Source organism: Megalobrama amblycephala, linkage group LG12 (assembly GCF_018812025.1).
Source record: "Megalobrama amblycephala isolate DHTTF-2021 linkage group LG12, ASM1881202v1, whole genome shotgun sequence".
In the NCBI taxonomy this organism is placed as follows: Eukaryota; Metazoa; Chordata; class Actinopteri; order Cypriniformes; family Xenocyprididae; genus Megalobrama; species Megalobrama amblycephala.
The window spans coordinates 38,085,414-38,106,908 of NC_063055.1; the positions used below are offsets into that span (position 1 = coordinate 38,085,414).

At 36.0% G+C, this 21,495-nt stretch overlaps 2 protein-coding genes across 5 annotated transcripts in view; both read right to left on the reverse strand.

Moving 5' to 3' along the window:
- Window positions 1–1,054: 1,054 nt before the first annotated feature.
- On the reverse strand, window positions 1,055–7,047 carry LOC125280476 (tumor necrosis factor receptor superfamily member 14-like). The gene is made up of 9 exons (XM_048211042.1): window positions 6,909–7,047; window positions 3,932–4,262; window positions 3,486–3,614; window positions 3,134–3,289; window positions 2,932–3,019; window positions 2,683–2,858; window positions 2,450–2,457; window positions 2,298–2,334; window positions 1,055–2,096 (listed from the first exon to the last, which is right to left on the reverse strand). Exons 2-9 carry the CDS (start codon window positions 4,056–4,058, stop codon window positions 2,047–2,049), a joined length of 771 nt encoding a protein of 256 aa, XP_048066999.1. The 5' UTR covers window positions 4,059–4,262; window positions 6,909–7,047; the 3' UTR covers window positions 1,055–2,046.
- A 4,053-nt stretch (window positions 7,048–11,100) lies between these two features.
- The window catches only part of nr2c2 (nuclear receptor subfamily 2, group C, member 2), a 29,799-nt gene continuing 19,404 nt past the window's right edge, over window positions 11,101–21,495 (reverse strand). For 3 of the 4 annotated variants that reach the window (XM_048211045.1, XM_048211044.1, XM_048211046.1), the window contains 5 exons: window positions 18,973–19,094; window positions 18,741–18,880; window positions 15,614–15,754; window positions 15,398–15,503; window positions 11,101–13,118 (listed from right to left, as the gene is read on the reverse strand). In XM_048211045.1, the coding sequence (XP_048067002.1) occupies window positions 12,944–13,118; window positions 15,398–15,503; window positions 15,614–15,754; window positions 18,741–18,880; window positions 18,973–19,094 (684 nt within the window). In that variant the 3' untranslated portion in view covers window positions 11,101–12,943. The remainder of the gene's footprint in view (window positions 13,119–15,397; window positions 15,504–15,613; window positions 15,755–18,740; window positions 18,881–18,972; window positions 19,095–21,495) is intronic. The other variant, XM_048211047.1, reaches the window with a different exon arrangement.

Consider the following 21,495-nt stretch of genomic DNA (forward strand, 5'->3'; position numbering starts at 1 on the left):
TTAAAACCAAAGATGTTCATCAGTGATTGTATATCAAGAGCAGGGACACGTTTATGTGTATTTTGGTTTGTGATTTCAACGGAACGAATAGAGAGTCTCTGAAACAGTTAAAGGATTAGTCCACTTTTAAATTGTGGACTAATCCACATTCCGCATTCTTCAAAACATTTACGCTGTATTCCTACACCTTCCCTGTTCTACTTATGGAGAGTAAGTAGAATAGGAAAGGCATAGGACATTCAGTGTAAGCATTTTGAAGAATTGGGAAACAGGAAGTATGTTCAAGGCGATATTTTGTGTTTATAAAGCATATACAGTTGTATTTTTTTTGAAAATGGCAGATCGTTTCATTAGATAAGACTCTTATTCCTCATCTGGTATCGTTTAAAGCTCTTTGAAGCTGCACTGAAACTGTAATTTTGACCTTCAACCGTCTGGAGGCCATTGAAATCCACTATATGGAGAAAAATCCTGCAATGTTTTCATCAAAAACCTTAATTTCTTTTCGACTGAAGAAAGAAAGACATGAACATCTTGGATGACATGGGGGTGAGAAAATTATCAGGAAAAGTTTATTTAAAAGTAGACTAATCCTTTAAGCAATAGATTGAAGCGCTCGTCCGTGTGAATCAGCAGAGTGCATGAGCACCAAGAGAACACTGTTGCGCCTCTCATAACAGCGACAATGTGCACTCAACATGATTTCAAAAACAGCACATCCCAGTGCCAGAGCGCCACAAATGAACACAAATTGATAGTCAACTAGAGGTGTTTCTTTTGTATTATATCCATGCCACAAGATGTTTCAAAAAGTGGTGGGGACAATATCGACCCTTTCAAAATGTGGTGGGGACATGTCCCACCTGCCTATGAGTCCAAGTCAAGTCTCAAGTCTTTGAGGACCAAGTCAAGTCTCAAGTCAAGTCTTTGTTCTATTTTTTCAATATATATTTTTTCAGCTAGTTGTTATTGTAATTAACAGTGTATTTAAATATCAAAACAGATTACTTTTACATTAAAATTGTCAATTAAAGCACACAAAATACTACATAAATAATTTCTATTACTTTCTACTTTATTTCAATCCAAATATAACTTAATGCATATAATATCCAGATTTACCATGTTATCAAATACTTGGGCGAAAAAAAAAGGACATGTACTTCTTGAAAATGGAGCACAAGCAAGCCTCTGCAGCTGCGCAACACTGCAGATTCCCTTCGGATTAATTGATTGCTTTTCTAATGGGTGATGAATTCACGTGCCTTCAGATGCGTCACACACTCGATGGCTTGGTGCGTTTAGATTAGTGATTTGTGATATTCGCTGCTGCAGCACATATTTGGGAATGAATAGATCGTAAAATGTGATGTTTCTTGCCATCGTGTGGGGTAGTAAACGGAGAACGTAATCAGGAATATCACACCAAAAGACTTGTATTTTTCACAAGTCTCTGTCTTCAAGTCATTTGTTTGCAGACTCGAGTTTCCATCTCTGGGCCAGAGCATGCTGCCGTCCGCCATGATGGGGAGAAGCAGGCAATGGGGGACTCCTGATGACTGGCCGATCCCGGAGCAGCCGTCGCCTTCCACCAGGCAGAGATCGCAAAGGAGTTCACTCAGCTGGCAGAGGACTGTGTTGAACCATTCACCGGTTCCCGCCTCCTTCTTCCCTCATCAACATAGCTTGCTACATTGGTGCCGGAGGCCAAAAGGAGGAATGTGTTGTCAAAGAGCCCTTGCCACTGTGGGGAATCCGCAGTGCCACTGAGCACGACATTTTTGAAGAGGTGCACGTCAGGCTAGGTCGTAGGCTACGCGTGCTACACACAGCCTACACCATAGCTACGGCGTACACTCGACGCAGAAGTATAATCCAGCTTTTAGTCTTGATAGGCATTAGTAATTCTAATGTCAAGATAATAATGTTTGTTTTTATCTACTTTTTGCTCCATTGGAATTTCAGGTTTATTTCATTTGATTTTCTCCCTGATGTGGAGACAGTCCTGAGGAGTCTCTAGACAGGAATCTGTAGTGATTCCTAATTTCACTTCTTCTCCAGTCCGTTTGGCTCAGCTTTTACACAGCCACCAACAACTGAAAACACAGTGAGGGAAAGCATTAGCTACTTCAGCTCGCACAAGCACAGAGAATGATTTGCATTGCTTTCTCACAGTCAAACCACTGAAGACCGAAATATTATTAAATAATCTACATCTAACATTATACCAGTGAAGTTTCTCATCACGTACATGAGCTGATTAACTGTGATGTGTCTATATGATTTACTACTCTTACCCATACTGGCTTTTTCCTTGGAATCATTTCCTTTTTCCTTTTAACAAAAAAATAAATAAAAATAAACATACATCTTATTTAAAAACACAATAAAATAAAGTTATTTTATTTATTTCTCTTTAATGTGAAAAAAAGAAGAAAATTCAGTATACCTGTGTTCCTGTATGAACAGAAGGAAGACAAAATAGTAATTTAATCATCCTCACTGCAATTTAATCCTCACTGCATCACCTTCTTTTTTTTTCTCATTGTAGCAAATATATAGTGTATATGAGTGATTGTCAAAGCGTATTCCAGCTCCATGATTGTATATTATTTTTATTCAGAAACCCAATTATATTTCTCATACTACAAAAACATTCTGAACAAATTCAATAAAGCTTACCTGAACCAGATCGTTTCTTCTTTCGAATATGTACAATTGAAAAACTTACTACTGCAATTATTATTATTATTAAAGTAACTGTAACACCAATAGCAATGCGTGCAGTAGTATTTCCACATTCACGGTCAGATGATCGTGTTCCTGGAGATGTTTCAGTGAGTCCCAGAGCTTCACATCTGTGAATAATATCCAGGATCAGATGAAGATGATGATCAACAGCACACACCAACAGTATAAATGAACACTTACTGTGTGTGTGGTAAACAGGATGAAAAAGAGCCGTCTGAATATGTGTCAGCTTCACAATCCGCACATACTGTATCTGTGGAGGGAGTTCCTGTGAAGACAATGACATACAGTTACAGAAAAGATATTGTGTTTGTTTCCTAAACTGCTACTAATGCAGCACAGATAACAATAAACAGCATATTTATATCATTTTATCATTTACCTGCTTGTTTGATATATTGTCCAGGGCTGCATTCAGAGTGTTTCTCAGCGTTTCTACAGCTACCTTTAATTCGTTCAGTGCAGTAGAATTGTTCCAGTGGCTCACAAACAGTATCTGACCCTCGAGTACAGGCTTTATTCACTCTTAACCCTCGACCTAAGATAGAAATGAGTCAACAGAGACAATTTAAATACAGTACGCTAATGTTAGAAACAGATGACCCAGAGCAACTACACTGCATCTCATCAGATGCTGAATCTCCTGCATTAAAAGATCAAACAGATTCAAATGAATAAAATCTATAACAACTATTTAATTTCCAGATGAACAAATGTAAAGGTGAAACACTCACTTTCTTCACACACAGTACAAGCAAAGCATGTTGTTAAGCCGCTGGGTTCATCAATGTGAGTGGATTCAGGGCATGGACCACAAACTGTGCTGCCGTCATCATCTGTGCAGTGGCTATAAACACGGTATCCTAAAAAGCAGCACATAAAAGTTACTTAATTTCAACAGAAACCACTTTGCCAGTGTGATGAAAAATGCACTGTCATGGTATACTGACTTTCTCTCTCTCTCTCTCTCTCTCTCTCTCTAGCCAAACAAATGCTTTTATGCAGAAAAAATATATATTCATTAATGTAGAATAAAGCAGATTATCATCATTTAAGTAATATATTTAAATTATAGCCTAGTAAAAAACATATTGAAAAGGAAAAAAAAGATTGAAAAATAAAAAACACAAGTTAGGAACTTTAGTGATGTAATCTATATGGTGTAACTTTTCAGTCTTACCAGCAGCACACATTGGGCAGCATTGCCCATTCATCTCATATTCAGCATCAACACATCGACACCAGCAAAAATCATAGTGAAGTGAAACAATAACAGTAAAGAGAACAATAATCTTCAAAGTGAACATGTCACATAAATGTCAGTGGAGTCTCATCAGCTAATATGAGCATTGAAGAAACATTTCCTCAACTTGCTGTGACATTAGTAGATCTGATGGATGATTTTACAGCAGCTGACAGTATAGTTTGTTTGTTTAGTTCAAATATCAGATCTTGTGCAGGTGGTATTTCCACAAGCATCTTGCAGATATTTCCATTCTTTGTGAAACAAACTGAAAAAAGAAAGAGAAAAGAAGAAAGGAATCAGCTCACTGTGAACTTTCTTGCCTATACTGTACATTTGGGTTATTCTTCAAATAAAAAGGCACTTTTGTCTTGAGAATATTTAGGAAATAAATCTCTGAAAACATGTTTCACATTCTCATTAGTTTAATTACTATCTGTGGACCTTCATCAAATTCCAGCATTTCCACTAAATAAATCAAATATATTGTTCAATAGCATTTTGTGATGGAAATGATGGTTGCAAAATTTACATTTTTAAACATTTTTGGGAATAAAATAGATGACTCTTTGTTTTAGTACAGTAAATGCAGAGGAAATGTAGGCATTTAAAAAAAACACTTTTTTTTTTTTTTTTTTTTTTACATAAATACTAATATGGAATAAGCATTAATTCATATTTTATTAGCATGGATTTTCATATTGAAAGTCTAAATTTAGTACATCACCAAATCAATAAAAATGTTTTGTATAAAACTGCACATAAAAAGCAAAAAAGCATTTTAATAGAGATTAAACCCTGAAAACACGAGGACGAGCAAAAGGAGGAAACAGACGGATAAAATAGCTATTTTATCTGGAACAACCAAAATATTAGATATAAAAATAAATCTCCTTTTTTTTAGTAAGTGGTTTAATAAAAATATACTTTTAGTGAGTCAACTTTAGATGATAAGGGGTGTCTTGCTCTCATATGAACACTTTATGCAAGAATTCTCTTTCCCAGTCTCCCAAGAGAGTATGCCATTGTTTTTAGTGCAATTCCTGACTGTGTCAAATCCTGTCCCTAAAGCTCCTCTATGCTCTCCCAGCACAAATCTATTAGTTGATCAATGTCTTCTCAGCAGTTTGTCAAACAAAAATATTTCCTCAATTCTCAGAAATCAGATCTCTTTACCTGCTTGTGTAAGCTTTTGGAATAACACATTTAATGCTATAATATGGGAAGATTTCTGGCTTCTTCGGCAAAAATATCTTTTATCTAATAAAGTTGTTGAAGTTTCTGTTAAAATTATTCACAACTGCTACCCAGTTAATTATAAACTAGCTTTATAATTTATAATATTTCCTGCATTTGCTCCTTTTGTCATCATTTTGAAGAGACAATTAACCACTTATTTTGGGATTGTGTGTATTGCAAAGTATTTTGGGCTGATTTTTCTAACTTTTTAAAAAGATATCTATCTACTAGCTTCTGTATAAGCCCCCAAATTTAGTTTTTTTGGTGTTTCTCTGAATTTAGACCCTTTTCATTTTAATTTTGTACTTAATTTATTACTTTTTCTTGCTAAATAAGAATATATTCACAAATGTAAATTCTCAAAGAAAACTCCTTTTTTATTTTTAAGAAAGATTTTGATTTATATTTAAACTGATTTAAACTTATTTACTGCATGCAAGACTGTTGCATTTGATACATTTTAAGCTAGTTTAATATGCCTTTTCTTTTTTATGTTGTAACCCTCATAATTGTATTGTTTAAGTGTTGTTAAATATCGTTTGTTGCTGTTTGTTGTGTCTGTTTTGTTGTTGCATAAAAAAAAAAAGAAAAGAGAAGAAAAAAGAGAAGAGAGCTCCGGACATCACGTGACCCATTCTGTTTACACCCCCATGCTGGCAGGCAGCGACAGTCGGGAGTGAATATGAAATGAAAGGAACCAGCATGAGTTTCAAGGCAAGAGTTCACTGCGCAGTTTAATTAAAAAAATATAGTCAAGTACATAGCAAAACTTAATAAATTAAACATAACAGATCCCTATAATGGGGTGCTTTTAAGGTGTATCGATAAAGGAACGGACAGCTTTTCTGATCTGCTGTATCCTGATATGTACAACTACCTCATCAACTTTCCCTTGTCCTACTCCAGAGACTCTTTGAAAGCCTACAAAAGCCTGGAGGGGTACAAATGGACACAATCTAATTTTGTGACCGGTGGGATAATGTGTATACTGAAAATTCTTATATCAGCTCAGTTATTTAACACATTTTAAACTCTTTCATGTCATTTAGGGTTACTATTAAACATAAAAACCCATAGACAACACTTCTATGAATACTGAGATAAAAGACAAAAATTAGTAAAAATACAGCCATTTGTTTTGCTGTGTTGGTTAGCAGGTTTTATTGAACCATTTCAGTTGTCTATCAGGATCCTTAGGAAAACTATAACATGATTTCCCCTTTGCTTTCCCCACCTGTTCTGTCATCTTGGCGCACAGCAACTGTCCAGCATGTTGAAATAGTAAGATTTGTAAGAAACATGTCTGGTTTTAAATTATTGTTCAACCACTATCGATACCAACGCTGCAGCCGCTCCAGCGCTCTCTGGTGGCGGAGTTTAGATTGCGTGACGTCAACTTCCGGAGGAAATAAGGCAAAAACACTTTCACTTTAAAATTTTAGTCAAATTTGAATTAAACTTAGAAATAACACATATAGAACTAAAGGACAAAATCGACTTTTAATTGACTTTTAATCGAGCCATTAATTGGTCAGTTGTCGACTGCCTTTAAAATACGGACAATTTTGTGCCGTGATTACTTACTAAATTACGTGATTACTTAAATACTTAGTAGTTTAAAGCTGCAGGTCAGCTACAGGTTTTCCTTTTTAATAAAATACTAAAAACTACTTACCAGCTGATAGACTATAGAGTAATTTCACGTCTGTTTCTTTCACAAAACACTGGTCAGTGGTCAGAGCGAAAAATGGATACGGCTGCTGCTGAGAGCCGACAGTACCAGTCCTGACCAATAGGTGGAGACAAACCGGATGTCGGCTGCCGTTTACAACCAGAAGTAGGAGAAATACCACGAGAGTGATTGTATGATGCCTACCTATAATTGTGATTTTAAATGATTAGATTAAATACATATTAGATTCAGATTTTAGATTAATTCATATCATAGTAGGCCTATGTACTTTGTATATACTTCATATATGTATATCATTGCGCTTTATTTAGAAAATGGTTTAGAAATATAGACACACACATAAGACCATGTGTGGCATGGTCTTTGCATAAGGCTATTGTGAGAGTGTTTCTAATACAGCGACTGTGGGAGTGACGGTAAAGTTTACATCTTTCTCTCTTCTGACTGTAGTTATCAATCTCTCTCTCTGTTGGTTTACACATTTTTTTCTGTTGTTATTTGAGCAAATGGGAACACAAAAATACATTTAATGTAGTCTCTCATTCACCAAGATAAGTTTACCCAACTTTGATGGATTTTGCTTCTGAAAAACCCAGAAATGTGAGAAGGGTTCATGGTGATTTGAAGAGCTGTGGTGAGTGAAAGTCTTGAGAGAGAGAGAGAGAGAGAGAGAGAGCTCCAGACAGTGCAGAATATAATTAGGTATACTTTACAGATATCAAAACACATTATACACAATATAGATGATAAATAAACAAAAGGTACAGATTATACATATAATACACAATTATACAACACAAATGTGCAGTGGGATGACAAGCAGGTGATGGCAGAGTTGATTCTTGTGTTTAAAGTGCAGTGCATGGCATAGGATAGAATGTGCTGTGTAAGGTGTATCAGTTCTGAGCGTTCAGCAGCCTGAGAGATAAAGCTGTCACTCAGACAGAAGGTCAAAATTGCATTTATTCACATATATCTTCTGTATTGTGCTGGACCTATGCATATGCTTAGCAGAGTAAAGTCAAAATCTCAGTTTAGTGCAATATGTACAGTAGAGACTGTCATAAAGATTTTTTTGAATGATTTTTTTTATAATTATGAATATGGATCAAACAGGAAATGATAATTGAAAAGTTTTCATATCCCTTGGGACCAGCCTGATGTTCACAGCTGGTTATGTCCTCTGTCCAGCATTAATGTTGTGTTTTGGGAAAAGAACATTAGCATTCTTTACCGAGCTCAACGGCTCTTCCCTTAAAGGGTTAGTTCACCCAAAAATTACATTTCTGTCATTTATTACTCTCCCTCATGTCGTTCCACACCCGTAAGACCTTTGTTCATCTTCAGACCACAAATTAAGATATTTTTGATGAAATCCGAGAGATTTATGACTCGCCCATAGACAGCAATATAATCAACACTTTCAAGGCCCAGAAAGGTACAAAAGACATTGTTCACGTGACTGCAGTGGTTCAACCTTTCTGGACCTTGAAAGTGTCCAGAAAACAAAGATTTTACAGGTGTGGAACAACATGAGGCTGAGTACTTTATGACATTATTTCATTTTTGGGTGAACTAACCCTTTAAATGGTCATTTTTGGAACCACTGTTTTTTCCTTTCACTTATTGTAATTATTTACCGGTGTCCAACCCTGCTCCTGGAGGGCCGTCTTCAGCCAAATTTAGCTCCAGCCTTTCCAAATCATGAAAAAACAACTGAATTTTTACAGGTGGACTCCAATCAAACTGTAGAAACATTTCAAGCATGATCCAGAAAAAGTGTGATAGACCTGGGATACATTTCAAATGTCACAACAAAGGCTCTGATATTTATGTCAATGTGATATTTCAGTTTCTTTTCTTTTCTTTTCAAATTCCAATGTTATCACAAATCTGGGTTTAGATTTGTCACTTGTTTTGAGGTTTGGAGTCCGGATTCATTTAAAGCATTTTATCTTAAAGGGATAGTTCACCCAAAAATGAAAATGTGATGTTTATCTGCTTACCCCCAGAGCATCCAAGATGTAGGTGACTTTGTTTCTTCAGTAGAACACAAATGATGATTTTTAACTCCAACCGTTGCCGTCTGTCAGTCGTATAATGCATGTCAATGAGAACTTCGTCTATAAGAGTAAAAAAAACATGCACAGACAAATCCAAATTAAACCCTGCGGCTCGTGACGACACATTGATGTCCTAAGACACGAAACGATCGGTTTGTGTGAGAACCTGAACAGTATTTATATAATTTTTTACCTCTAATACACCACTAACTGCGTTCAGCATTCGCTTAGTAAGGTCTGATCACGTTCTGACAACAGCAGTAATGTCTCGCGCTTATACTTCATTGAGTGCTAGACATCACTGCCGTTGTCAGAGCGCAATCAGACCTCACTAAATGCAGGGTTCATGCAGGTTTCAGTAAGTCAAATTTAAGACCTTTTTAAGACATTTTAAGACCATAAAGATTGAAATTTAAGACCTACACGACGCATTACCAAAAATATTAAAATCAAAGAAATTCTGAAAAAATCATTTTATTTCAATGAATTCAGTCATTGAAAAAGCATTATTTAATTTACAGATAAAGCAATCACATTGGTAACCTTCCACACACCACAATGTGCCAAATGCCCAAAACCTTAGGCCCAAAATGAAAATAGACTAAAACAAACTTGCCCTCAAATAGAATAGATTTCATCTCATATTTATTTACATTACAAAACAGAATATTAATAGCCTAATAGAGATTGAACAGGCTACTCCAACCCAGGTAACAACCAATGTAGCGCACACACACACACACACACACACACCAGATAATCCATGTTAGATAGATACTTACCTCAGGATAATTAGAGTATCTATCTATCTATCTATCTATCTATCTATCTATCTATCTATCTATCTATCTATCTATCTATCTCTATCTAACATTATCTGATGTGTGTGTGTGTGTGTGTGTCCCGCACTGTCCCATGAACTGTGAGCCCAGGTACCTCGACTTAACAATTCCATTGTTCCAGAAACGAACGTGGACGTCAAGCTGCTTGGTCTTGGTGGCTTTCATTGAACATTACGACATACGGCCCGGTAAGAGTACGAATCAATTTTCCCTTTATAAACTCCCCCAATCCAAATCTCGCCACATAAGTGATCTTGTTGGGCCCGCAGTACGTCTTCGCGATTACTAAATCAGGGAACATCACTTGGAGGAGATCGCTAATCTCACTGTTGCTATTAAATGAGTGGTGTTTAGTCACCGTGTGTAGTATCCAAAGCACCTCGGCTTTCGATGTGTCAGTCGATCCAAGCCTTCACACCCAGAGTCCCTGATTGATTTTTTATTTTTTTTTGCAAAGTTTGCAGTGAGCCTCGTACATGGAGCTGGGTACCGCTTGTAACCAACAGCAGAAATCGCTGTGATCTAGTCATGTCTCGTTGAAAGTAACTCTGAGGAGACGCAGACGTATTTCGCGGGCAGGTATTGCATTTATCACGGGATTTGTAGTTTTATCAACGCGTATACCAACACCAATATACTCCAGAAAGAATTACGACTCGCCACTTTTTTGCTACTTTGTAATAACTTTCAGCAGGTTTCTGGAAATTTTTTAGACCTGACTAAATGAAATTTAAGACCTCGGATGAAAATCTGGCCGTTTTTAAGACTTTTTAAGGCCTTAAATTTAAAGTTCAGAATTTTAGACTTTTTAAGACCCCGCGGGAACCCTGAAATGAGTGCTGAACGCAGTTGGACATGGTGTATTAGAGGTAAAAAATGATATAAACACTGTTCGGTTTCTCACACAAACCGATCATTTCGTGTCTTAGGACATCAATGTCTCGTCACGAGCTGCAGGGTTTAATCTGGATTTGTCTGTGCATGTTTATTTGACTCTTATAGATGGAGTTCCCATTGACATGCATTATATGACTGACAGACGGCAGCGGTTGGGGTTAAAAATCATCATTTGTGTTCTACTGAAGAAACAAAGTCACCTTCATCTCGGATGCCCTGGGGGTAAGCAGATAAACATCACATTTTCATTTTGGGGTGTACTATCTCTTTAAGCCTGCAGCATAACAAAATGTAATAAAACAAAATAAAAAGGTCTGAATACATCCTAAAATTAATTGTAAATATCTCTTCTTTTTTTCTCAAGCCACAATATTTAAACTCCACATCAGTATATAATTTAATAAAATTTATAAGCTAGTTCATGCACAGCTTTTCTTATCGTCTCACAGACAGATGAAAACAGAGAATCACAACATGGCATTACAACACCTATAAACCAGTCACAGACGGATTGAAACCAAAAACTTTAGGCATCTTAAAACACATACACAATTTTGTTTAAAACAGTTGTCTGCTAGTGTTAAAAGCATATAAAAGAACAGTTTGTATGGGGTCATGCTTTTCAAACAATAAATATATATATATTTTTTTGACAATAAGACCAAGTAGGGTTGAACTGTAAAAAGGATAAACCTTACAGGAAACAGAAACTCTCTCGAGGTCAGAACTGTCAGACAGGGTTTGAGCAACTGCTATAAAGGTTAATTTTGACATTGCTGATGATTAAAGTTGATGTCAATGTTTGTACACTCATTTGCAAACTGAATATACTCTCTTAAATATAATATATATATTTGTCAATGGCCATCAATTCAACAGCAATCGCTTTATAATAATGTAGTTTTACTTGATTCACAAGAAATTTATTTAGACTCAAACATGTTCAGAGTTCAGCCCAAAATGGTCTTGCAGGAAATGCAAAATCACCAGTTTTGTGAGTTAGTTTGAGGGTTTCCAAATACGAGGCACATTTTGGGCAGATCTTACAGTTGGTGGTGAGAACTGAACCTGAAATTAATTTAGAGCATTCAAATGCTTCTGCTCACCTCACAAGTGTGGCATTAATGATTAAATATACACTGACTTGACATGCTTTACCATGTTACAGTGAGTGTGTGAGGTTTATTATTTTATAGTTAGTTTGGACATAAAAAGCAATAATGTGTCAGCCCAACATAGTCTGGAAGTTCAAGTATATTTACTTTTTCTTTTCAAGCTACTAATTTTAAACCCAAATAAATATAGCCTAGATTAATATATCCTGTTAAATAAGTGCATGTTGTCAGTTGCTGAAACTGGGACAAAATGAGACATTCTGTTGTTTTGAAATGACAATGAAATTTACAAAAGTCTAACTGTGCACAGATCTGCAAATTAAAGCATGTTAGTAATCTAAGTGCATTAAACCATCATGGTTGTGCATATATTACATCTGAAACGACACCTTTTGTACATTGCAGCAGCGGTCGAATGCTATAAAGAAACTGATCAAATATGTAATTTAATAACAGATGATTTTTGAAATCAAGCAGATCAGATCTTCTACATGTGTGGACTTTAGAGTTAGACTCAATGAAATAATAAATAAAGGATATTGAGGAGAAGCTGATTGTCATGACGGCAATAATGATCTGTGGGAACAGAATATTCCCATTCATATCAATAACTGCATTATCAGGGAGAAGTTTTAAACCAGATCCGAATGGAATTCATAAATGTGACCCGGACTCTGAGAATATTCAGGGATCCAGAGACTGTCTTGATATCAGCTGTTACATTCGATCAAGGATCGCGTCTTCCATGGGAAAGGATCGTTCAATGCTGTAGATATTGTCCTCATAAGTAATAAAAATTTGGAGGTTTAAAATGTCTTGGATTGTATCCATTGGAATCATCATGAAGTGCTCAAATGTTTTTAAATCATGGTTTAAAAAAAGAAAGGCATTTTTCAGGCAAATGTCTTTGGAACTCAAAGTCCCATAATGCATCTTTCTGTAAACTACAACACAATATTTCTAGGGTAACGGTCACATACTGAAAGGCTTTCACTGTTGCAGCTCCTCTTGAGGTAGAGCTTGTTGGTCGGTTCAATATAATGTGATATATTTGAGTCAGCGTGAGGGCGAGGGATGATGGGAGTTGCATGACTTCAGTCTCACACAGCCGGGCCTGTCATTTGGCTGTTGTAGTCAGCAGTCTCCATTTTAAGGATATATGGGATGATACTGTCGATCGGTACGTTGCCGATAAGGCCGGTGAAAAACAGCTCCTCAGTTATATTGGAACTCATCGACCGCAGCGCTGGTAAACGCAACAGGATCCGAGCCAACCTGCCACATCAATCAATTAATGAGAGCACATCAACAAATCAGCCAATTAACAAACACCTGAGGCTGCGTCTACATTAATCCGGATACATTTGAAAACTGTGTTTTCATTTCAAAACACTCTGTTGTTTTCAAGCGTTCGCCAAAAGTTTCTCATCCGCACTGAAATCATCTTATTGTGCATGTGTAAAACATAATAAAAGCTCATGATATGAGAGACCAGATATAATAAAGTTCTCACATTATTCTTCAGCCACAATCATTTTATTAACAAAATATCCCATCATTCACTGGTGTGTTCAGGTCACACTCAATCTTGTCTGGTCTCAAACACAATCACCCTCATGTTTTGACTTTCTTGTGGAAAAAAAAACCTGTCAACAATTGAAGATTTATTGTGCACTTTAGTTAGATTCATTGAATAAAAAGTGCTGAAATCATTGATCTTGTGCTGCACAGTGCTCACTTTCTGTCTTTATTGTTTTTCATGATTTAGTGAGTACTTCACACTTTACCTAGACAAAATTTATTTATAAACCTAGTGATATTATAATATTTAATATTTATTTAAAACCAAAACTGAGTGAAAATCTATTGCAGAAAATGGCTAATATGAGCCAATAAATGCTACTCTGCCGCCATCTGCTGGTTATAGTGGCAATTAATGTCTTTTTTATTTTTAAATTAAAGTGTTTTCTATCAAATGTCGGATTTCCTACATCTTAAAACATTTGCTTTTACAAACAGGGACAATCTCAGAAGGATGAACAAATAATGTTTGTGGTCATCACATTAAAAATAACATTTGAAGTGCTGGAAAAATGTTGCGTGTGTGTGTCTAATTACAGATTTATATATTGATTTTACAGTCTACACTACAAACAGCGTCTTCAAAAAGCTCAGTTTTCACAGGACAAAAATGTCACCTCAGTGTCGACGAAAGGCCAAAACAGAGGGGTTTTTAAAATGCTTCAAATGTATCCAGATTATTACAGACACAACCTAAATGAAATACAACCTCGGTTCTGTGAACAGCAAATGAGGCATGTTGTCAGTAACCACATTAAAAAATGACAAAACAAAGAAAAAATAATGATTAGATAAATATACTTACAATTACCAGTGTATTACCAGTGTATTTCCTTTGGGTGAGGTTTGCTTTATGGAAATGATACTTTATGGACACTCAAGTCCAAGGTGGTCTATAATACCAGCAACAAGCAAATCATTAGCATCTCAACAGCACTTTCCTAGATGGCACAGGACCTGTTATTATGGGTATACAGTCAAAATGTATTCAGACACCTTGAACATTTCATTCATTAATTCAGTTTATTCACTAGAGTTTAAAAAATGGTAATAAAATATGATGAGATTTCAGAGTTAAACTGTGTCAGAAAATATTAATCTTAATTATGTCAGATAACACTTGAGCAAAACATGGTCAGGTCAAAGTGTCTGAATCATTTTTGGTTCTAAATTTGTATCAGTTTTACTGTTAGCCCACTGTATGAAGGATTTTTGGGTATAATATGTCACAGTTTACTGTATTTTCCTATCCTCACTTACATAAATGAACTATAGTGTCCTGAACCCACTAGTAAAAATATATCAAAAATGTCCGAATAATTTTTGGTTTGACTGTAGATGCAAACGGGTGTGAAGTTCTGAATTCCCACTGCAAACATGCTAAAGTGCCCCATTATGCATTTTAAGATTTCAACCTTTCATGTAGTGTGTAATAAAGCTGTTTGTGAATGTAATAGGTCTACAAAGTTTTAAAGATCAAAGTGCAGATAAACAGAGTTATTGTCTCTGTGGCGGCAGGATGAGTAGCGCGAGTGTTAATGAGCGTCACATGCGCACCGCCCCAGTCTCGAGTTTCTCAGGAGCTTCGGGAACACAGAAGGAAGATCGATGACAGTGAAGGACGAGAGAGGACCAGGCCTGGGCTTTACGTTATGTTTTGTTTGTGTGTGTGCGGCAGTCGCTTTTACTTTAGTATTGGTGTTTGTTTATTTTGATATGATTAAAGTGTTGAAATGTTCGCCACCTCCTTTTTCCCTTAACAACATACCTCATGAGAGTTGATGAGAAAATTCTGTGTTTTTGACCTTGGATGTAAACCTACTGCAGGACACTCTGAAACAACATTAGGAGCCTTTAAAGAAGCATAATTGGGGCACTTTAAAATCCTTGTGGTAACTGACAGCATGACACAAATGCTTTTGACAGAGATAAGATGCATTTCACCCAGAATATCACTTTAATATGTTGCAGACCTGTAGGTATCTTCAGGATAGGTCTTTTGCACATAGTCCTGGAGCTCCATCTGCGCTTTTTCCTGGAACTTTTCAATCTGGCTACAGCTGCTCAAACCTGGATGATCTTGTGAAGAAATGGATCAGCTGTGAGATTATAAGTGTATTACAACTGCAACATTCTGGCCTTCCTGGAGGAATTTAAGGGTTGTGTGAAGCTGTGAGCAGCACATGTACCTGGACTGAAGAGGACAATAGCTTTTAAGTAGGCGTATTCATATCCGTCCGTCTGTAGCTTTGCCATGCTGTTGCAGAACTCCTGCAGCTTCCATATGTGCTCCATGACTAGTTTAATGCGTTCACTCGATAGCTTGTCTACTGAGAGGAGATCAGCTGTTAGTTCATGAAAGCCAATGACAACACTTCAGTTCCATCATCATATTAACAGAGGTAACTTACATCAACAATTTTTGATGCTGGAGATATTTTCATCATAGGCGTGTCTTAAAGGGTTAGTTCACCCCAAAATGAAATTTCTGTCATTAATTATGAACATCAGCAGAAGCTCAACCTAATCTGAATAACACACAAGAACAAACCTCTTCAGGAAGCTCGAATGTGCAATGAGGTTCATTCTCGTGTGTTACGCAGCACGTTTGAGCTTCCGGAAGAGGTTTGTTCTTATGCGTTATTCAGGTTAGGTTGAGCTTCTGCTAATGTTCACTGATCAATGTTTACATGAGAGTAAAAGCCTAAATAAAATCTCTTCATCATACCAAACGATCGATTGTCTTCAGAAAATTTGGACTAAACCGCTCGAATCATATGAATAAGCTTTCTGATCTCTTTATGAACTTTTTGAAGCATCAAAGTTTCAGTTACAGAGGCAGCCAATGGAAGGAAATCTGACAGCATTCGGTCATCAATATCTTAATTTGTGTTCTGAAGATGAATGAAGGTCTTATGGGTGTGGAATGACATGAGGGTGAGTAATTAATGACAGAAATTTCATTTTTGGGTTAACTAACACTTTAAATGCACACTAACCATTTGAACCCATTATACCCATTTATTATGACGATGTGCCATATTTTTGGTCTATTTGTACATTTGAAAACAGTGTAAAGAAACATATTCCTTGAAAATATTTAGAAAGTGTAAATGTTTGAACTGTGCAGCAAAATTTACCATTGCAACCGCAGTAGGTGCATTCATTTCTTATTTCTTTTATTTCATTAATTTAATTTCTGACTCTAACTCCTAGAGCAGGGGTCGGGAATTAAGTTTGGCATCGGGCCAAAGAGATGACGGGCCAGAACTTAGTCAAAGGATAATTTAAATTAAATTGATGAAAAATATGACTAGAATTGCCTGTGACAGACTGTTTCATTGTCTTTTGTAACTGGTATTGAGCTGTTACTCTGTGTTAAATCCTGTACAGTCATTAACAAAAAGCCACATTTGTGTGGCGGTGTCAGGGTTTTACACTGGATAAATTAATAAAGTGGAGTAGTGACACATAACCTGTCAAGTATCTTCATTCACCAACTTGCAACACAATCCACCTTGCTAAAACACACGTGTGGGAGATGCAGAATGGATAAAAATAAATAAGAGGACTTAAAATAAAAATAAAAGAGGACTTGAATAAGCCCATTAATGGCATGTTTGAGTCATGCATGTTTTATTTCCTCTTTCCATATTGTGAATAATAAATGTGTCTCATTTAAATTTGCTTGAACACAATGGAGCCTAACTTACTGTAATGATTATTTGACATAGCCTACTTTTACACTCAGAATTATTCCTTGGCATCCTCACATACTAAACTGCATTTATTTTAAATTGTTTGCATGCTGGAGGTATGCTTTTACGTCGTGTGCAGAGTGATGTTAACATTTAAGCTAGCTGGTGAGAGAAAATGGCACTATCAAAGAGTCTAAAGAGGAAAGTTGACAGTGAAAATAGGGCATACAAAGGAGAATGGAAAGACAACTATGCGTTCATCCTACCTAGTTTTGTGAATGCAAAGCCGGTGTGTGTGTTATCTGCAATGAAGTTGTCGCTGTTTGCTAAGAATATAACACCGTGTCTACACCGGACACGAGCGGCGCGATGCGAGGCATCAAAAGATAATAGAACCCATTATAATCAGTGATACTGTCTACACTGGATGCAGTGCGATGCGAGTCACACGACACACTTTCTGCCACTAATGGTGATTGTTTTAGGCCAGGAATAAACTCTTTGTTTATTACTTGTTAAGAAAAATCCAAGAACTTTAAAAAAAATAATTTTCCAGGACAACAACAAGATTTTCCAGGACATTTTACATTTTCTCTAATTTTCGGTGTGTTTTCCAGGACTGGAAAATCTGTCATAAATTTTCCAGGTTTTCAAGGTTTTCCAGGACGAGTGGGAAGCCTGAATATGTTGCAATATAATATATCATGCAAGCAATGTGATAATTAATGCAAACAGTGTGCTAAATCATGCTAACAACATTCTAGCACTGTGCTGATTAATGGTAGGAACATGTTAACAATGTCATAAAGCATGCTAACATGTAAGCAACCTCTGTTAGATTGTATTGCCTTCAAAACCTTCAAACGTTAAACTTCTTCAAAGTTTCTGGTCAGGCTTCCTCAAGCCAACTTCAAAGTTTCTTTATCTAGTTACAAATTATAATTGCCCTGAAAAAATAGGAAAGCACAGACTGTTGGATTTACTAATTGTGATCTGCATAACAAAATTGTGTTTCTCTTGATTTGTGATTTCTTTGCTTTTGATTAATGTAATTCTATGAAAAATTTTTTAATTATGTAGGGCGAATGTTCAAATCAAAATGATTTTGGCTGTTGACGTTACTAAAACTGTGCGTCAAAAAATTATTTTAATGGAGTATTTTTTACTGATTTCTATTAACTCTCTCAATAATGGAATTTTGTTCATTTTTATTTCAGCTTTAATGTGAATGAAAAACAATTCAAAATGGCTAAATTTCCAAGAAAGTTGACTAGCTTGCACCACTAGATATTACTGTCAGCTGTTGAAGATTTCTTTTGTAAAACAGTCGTCAAATATTAAATGTTTACGTACTTACATCTTACCACGCACTCTTTCACTGCTAAAACTAAAGCGTCGCGTTGAAATTTACTCTCATCTTCCGCCTTCTTTGATCTGATTGGTTATCTCAATCATTTAGACACTGACGAGCGCTGTTAGACCACTGAGGCGGAGCAGCCTAACAATATAATTTGTTTTGTGCCTAAAACTGTTTTATGTATAATATCTCTAGTCTCCAGCACAAAGTACACTCTGTAAACATTGTGGATGTCAGGCTTGATGTTTCAGTAAACCATACCGTCCTGGATACTGGACTGCAGATGATTGACGATGGCAGCGAGAATGGTGGACAGGCTCATGATCTGAGCGCACTGCGCCAGACCCAGAATAAACAACTCATTCCAGCAAGCTCGTACCAGAGCTGTGTTACACTCCTGCCTACAGAGAGAGAGAGAGAGAAATTACACACTCTCCTCGAGAGATAGCACACATATAGAGTATAGAGAGAAACCCTGCAATAGAAATCTCACCCAAGAGCAAGGAATGCTGGGATAGAGCGCGCCCAGTGCATGGAGAGGAAGAGAAGGCGTGACGCAGACTCGCAGATATAATGCACATTCAGATACTCAGGCATTGGGCTTGGCATCGTCAGCTGCAGAGAGAATAATCAAACACACTTTATAAAAACATCTTTCATTATTTAGAAAAGCAAAAGTGAAATATCTGTATTTTTATCTTAGAAAATCATGTCCACAATAGTCATTAATCAGCTCAACCGAATTCACTTGTTCTGCATTCTCATTCGATAGTGTCAAATACAGTTAAATTGATATAATATATTGAATAAATATTAATTATCTTTTAAGCCAACAATTTTATATCCTATAGTAACCAATATCAACATTATTCAAGTGAAATATATATAAGGAATACTGAAAAATGACTATACTAACACCACACTTTATGCTAAATCCTTCTGTAACACACATGCATTACTAAACTCAACATTCAAAACTCATTTAAATAAACAATGTAGGACAAGACTTGATGTTTATCCATCAGGTATTGACTGGATGGTGAAAAAGTGGAGTCAGGTCTGAATGCGAATTGCAGTGGATTGTGGTAGATTAATTGTGTCCTGAAACCCACTTTTGAGGAGACTTTTTGACAAGAATGTGGATTCTACAGCACCACCGCATAGTGTGACACTTCTTTATCAACCTCAACTTTATTACATTAATGCTAACTAACTAAATAAGAGCACTGGAAGGCTTTTTGGGGGGTGGGGTGCATTATCTACAATAATAGCATAAAACAATTGCTAAATCGCTTTGGTTAACACTATCAATAGTCTGTGCGGCCTATAGGTGGTGTCAGAAGAAAAGCAAAGCTGGTCACATTTTGATGAATGATTATAAAGATGAATTTTTATGAATTTTAATAAGAGTTTCTGCAGGTTTTATGAAGTTAAATTTAAGGTTTTTTAAAGACCTATTTTATGTTCTCTAATTGTAAATGTCTAGAGAGAAACAACATGTATTAGCAGTAGGGATGGGTAGTTCGATACCCAGTGTCGACACACGTCTCGAGTTTACGATACTAGTGCTCCGAAACTGAAGCTTCGCTACCTCACTGGCATGTCACGTTGGGCTCAAACAAACAAATATTTTCTAAAGCTGGTGACATGATATAGTAAAAAAGGAGCCGCTTAGGCTCCAGCACAGTGAAACAAATAATATTCTTGAATAAAAATATGAAATTGCATTTGCATTTGTGCATGTTTTTTTTTTAAATGTGCATGTTTTGTTAGGAACACAAAAAATGGTGCAATGAAAAAAATCACAGATCTATTTAGAAGGTGAAAAGATACAAGTTTGATGCGAGTAAAAACAGAATGAACAGAAAGTCTTTATTGTCATATATTGTGCAAAATGCAATGAAATTTCGCTGCACACACACGCACCACCATCTTTCTAATGACATATATGGTTAATACATATAGCTACAAATAAACCTTACAATGACATCCCAACGAAAACTGAATGACACAGGTGTAGGAATTTTTATTGAACACCAGATGGCGAAGTAGAACACTGTTTCAAAAGCTTCGAAGCACCGATGCAGTTTGTTGTAAAAGCCTCACTGCTTCAAAAGCTTTGTTCGGCACATCCCTAATTAGCAGCACTTCAGAGTTTGATATTTGTTACTTTTTAATTCATTTTACAAAAAAAGTAGCTTGAATCGCTCTGTTCTCAACCACTAGAATATAGAAATAACTTTTACTGTATCTTCTGATCACACTGCACACAAGTGATGCTCTTCCTCAGTATTTTTCTCTTGTTTTCCAGTGCAAATGTCTAAAGATTCTCAAATCAAGACACATTTATTGGAGATACAAAACAACATACAAAATGAAGTCTTGTTTTCTGTGAAATTGATCAAAATGAAGTGAATTTATGATTAAAACACGAACAAATATCTGTCTTAATTCAAAGGGAAGTTTTCATAACTCATTGACAGATATTGGTTTTTGTTTTTCAAGCAGAAACTCGTTTCATTTCATTCAGTTTTTCAAGACTTCATTTTACATTTGCATCTCAAGTAAATGTATTTAGATTTAAAGATGTTTGTATTGGTAAACAGGACAAAAATACTGAGGAAGATATTCATTTTTTGATAAGCATGCAACATTTAATGCCATGACTTTATGACTTAATTTAAGACTTTCTGCTCTGATTTAAGACCTTCATTTGCATAATGGCGAATTTAGACTATTTGAGACCTGTAGAAATATATCCTGACTTTTTTTTCTTGAATAATGTGTCAAAGATCTGGAACATGTACTAAGAAAGTCTTTTTTTTTTTTTTTTGTAACACTTTAATAACTAACTATGAGTCACTTTGCACATACATGTCAGCTAGCAGTCATTAGAGTATTAGTAGGCTGTCTCCTTAATATCTGCGAACACTTTATTTTGTTGCTCCCAACAGACATTCAACTGACTATAAGTAACTTTTCAACTACTAGTCAACTTATTCTACTAACCCAAACC